The sequence below is a fragment of the Otolemur garnettii genome, unplaced genomic scaffold (genome assembly GCF_000181295.1).
Source record: "Otolemur garnettii isolate 467f Iridium unplaced genomic scaffold, OtoGar3 scaffold00196, whole genome shotgun sequence".
NCBI lineage: Eukaryota > Metazoa > Chordata > Mammalia > Primates > Galagidae > Otolemur > Otolemur garnettii.
In genome coordinates, this window is record NW_003852591.1 from 64,681 (window position 1) to 66,852 (window position 2,172).

The 2,172-nt window shown below is 40.6% G+C and overlaps 1 protein-coding gene across 1 annotated transcript in view; it reads left to right on the forward strand.

Annotated features, from left to right (window-relative positions):
* LOC100966414 (disintegrin and metalloproteinase domain-containing protein 30-like) overlaps positions 1–1,796 on the forward strand; it is a 2,423-nt gene extending 627 nt beyond the window's left edge. The window contains exon 2 of the mRNA XM_023507657.1: positions 9–1,796. Coding sequence (XP_023363425.1) covers positions 9–1,796 — 1,788 coding nt within the window. The remainder of the gene's footprint in view (positions 1–8) is intronic.
* Positions 1,797–2,172: the final 376 nt, after the last annotated feature.

Consider the following 2,172-nt stretch of genomic DNA (forward strand, 5'->3'; position numbering starts at 1 on the left):
CTGAGGAGGAAGGGACAAATGAAGCACTTGAAAAGGAAAAAGTTACTCAGATTCCTAGAGCGGGCCCTGTTTATTTGTGGCGACATCATCAGAAATATCTGAAAATTCACTACACATATTCTAACTCATTAGTTGTGCAGCTGCGAGGTAATGTGACACGCATAATAGAAAACACACTGATTTTAAACAGCATACTCCATACCATTTACAAGGCAGTGTTTTTAAATGTCTACATACGTATGTTGTGCATATGGGATGCGGTGGACAAATTTAACCTTTATGAGGCCGATGCTATAAAAACTGTAGAAAATTTTGGTTTGTGGAAATTCTGGGGATGGTATTCAGATTTTCCACATGATACTTCACTTCTTCTTACAGGACATGCACTTATAGGAGGAAAAAAATATCATAGCTTTATGAATGGGATCTGCAATGCCAACTGGGGAGCAATGTATGTCTTTGTTGCAAGGCATCACTTTTTCTTGGCTGCAGCTATCACAGCACATATATTGGGTCATACCCTTAATGCAGATAAGGATACATATGGTTGTTATTGTTTTCGAAGAACCCACTGTATTATGAAAGAACCGCCTGGTCTTCGAGATATGATGAGCAACTGTTCTTTTGCTAAAATACACAACAGAGTTTTTGGTTGGGATAGTTGTTTGAGCATTCCAAACGTTCCATATAATAACTTCCCTTATGTAGCTCCTCGTTGTGGAGACGGGATCAAAAATGGGAGAGAGGAATGTGATTGCGGCTCTCTTAAAGAGTGTGTTCTTGATGAATGCTGCGAGACAAACTGTACCCTCAAATCTGGAGCTCAATGTAATACAGGAATTTGCTGCCATAAGTGTAATTATGCTCCCCCTGGAGTGATTTGCAGAGAGATACGTGGCATTTGTGATCTACCAGAATACTGTTCTGGGAATAGTGAGATGTGCCCAGATGATTTATACATCCAGGATGGAACTCCATGCTCAGCATTAGCTGTTTGTGTGAGAGGAAACTGCAGTGACCGTGATTTGCAGTGTCAAGCGCTTTTTGGCGAAGAAGTAAAAGATGGTTCAGCAGAATGCTATAAACAGTTGAATAAAATGGGGGACCGATTTGGAAACTGTGGGGTTAGGATTCTTGCTGGGGGAGGTAAGCCAGTTCCATGTGCAGAAAAAAATGTTTTCTGTGGAATGCTGCACTGTAGTGATGTCAAATATATTCCAGGTGGAGGTGAGCATACCACATTTCGTAATATATTACTAAGAGATGCTCCAGCACAGAAATGTTTTGGATATGATGCACATCATGGAACAGAGTTGCCAGAAATGGGGCTTGTAGTGGATGGTGCAACATGTGGCCCAGCACAATACTGTGTGCGACAGAATTGTACCTTTCATAATGACATGCATTTTGACTGTGATGTAAAGAAATGCAATTTCAGAGGAGTGTGTAACAACATCAAAAATTGTCACTGTGTGCGTGGCTGGAAACCACCATTTTGTGACATCGAAGGACTCGGAGGTAGTATAAACAGTGGCCCTCCTCCTAAAACAGAACATGGTTTACAATTCTTCCAGGTTATGAGTATAAAAGTGGTGCCAGTTTTAGTGATTATTCGTTATGCTCTTTTCCTGTTTGTACTTATCATTGGTGCCCTTATACAAACATTACGAAGACATGTAGGAGAAAGAACAGTCGAACCATCTGAAGCTGTAAGTGAAACTGTGCTAACCGCAAGTGAAACTGTGCTAACCGCAAGTGAAACTGTGCTAGCCGCAAGTGAAACTGAGGAAAGGTAAATACTAATGAAATGCAATGAAAGAAATCACATTGACTATGTACTGGGAGAGGCAGTCAACAATCACTCTGACAATTGCCTACTCTTTTAGCAGTTCTGAAGTTGTCATCCTGAAATAAAATCACGTGGCAATTAAAAAAGGATCCATGTGTCTAAATTCACTTACCATGTCCTGCCTGGTCATGTGGCCAATACTCCCATACATGGTGGCATAACCCTTAGACACTAAGAAGAGCATTTGTACTCGTTGAAGATTTCAGGTCTAAAATTCCCTAAATACTCTAGCAGATCTCATCTGCACTAATATGCACTTGTTTTTAACACTCTCAAGGTCGTTTTCTCCATGTACTAGATATCTGCCAGTTGTCCATTTCATT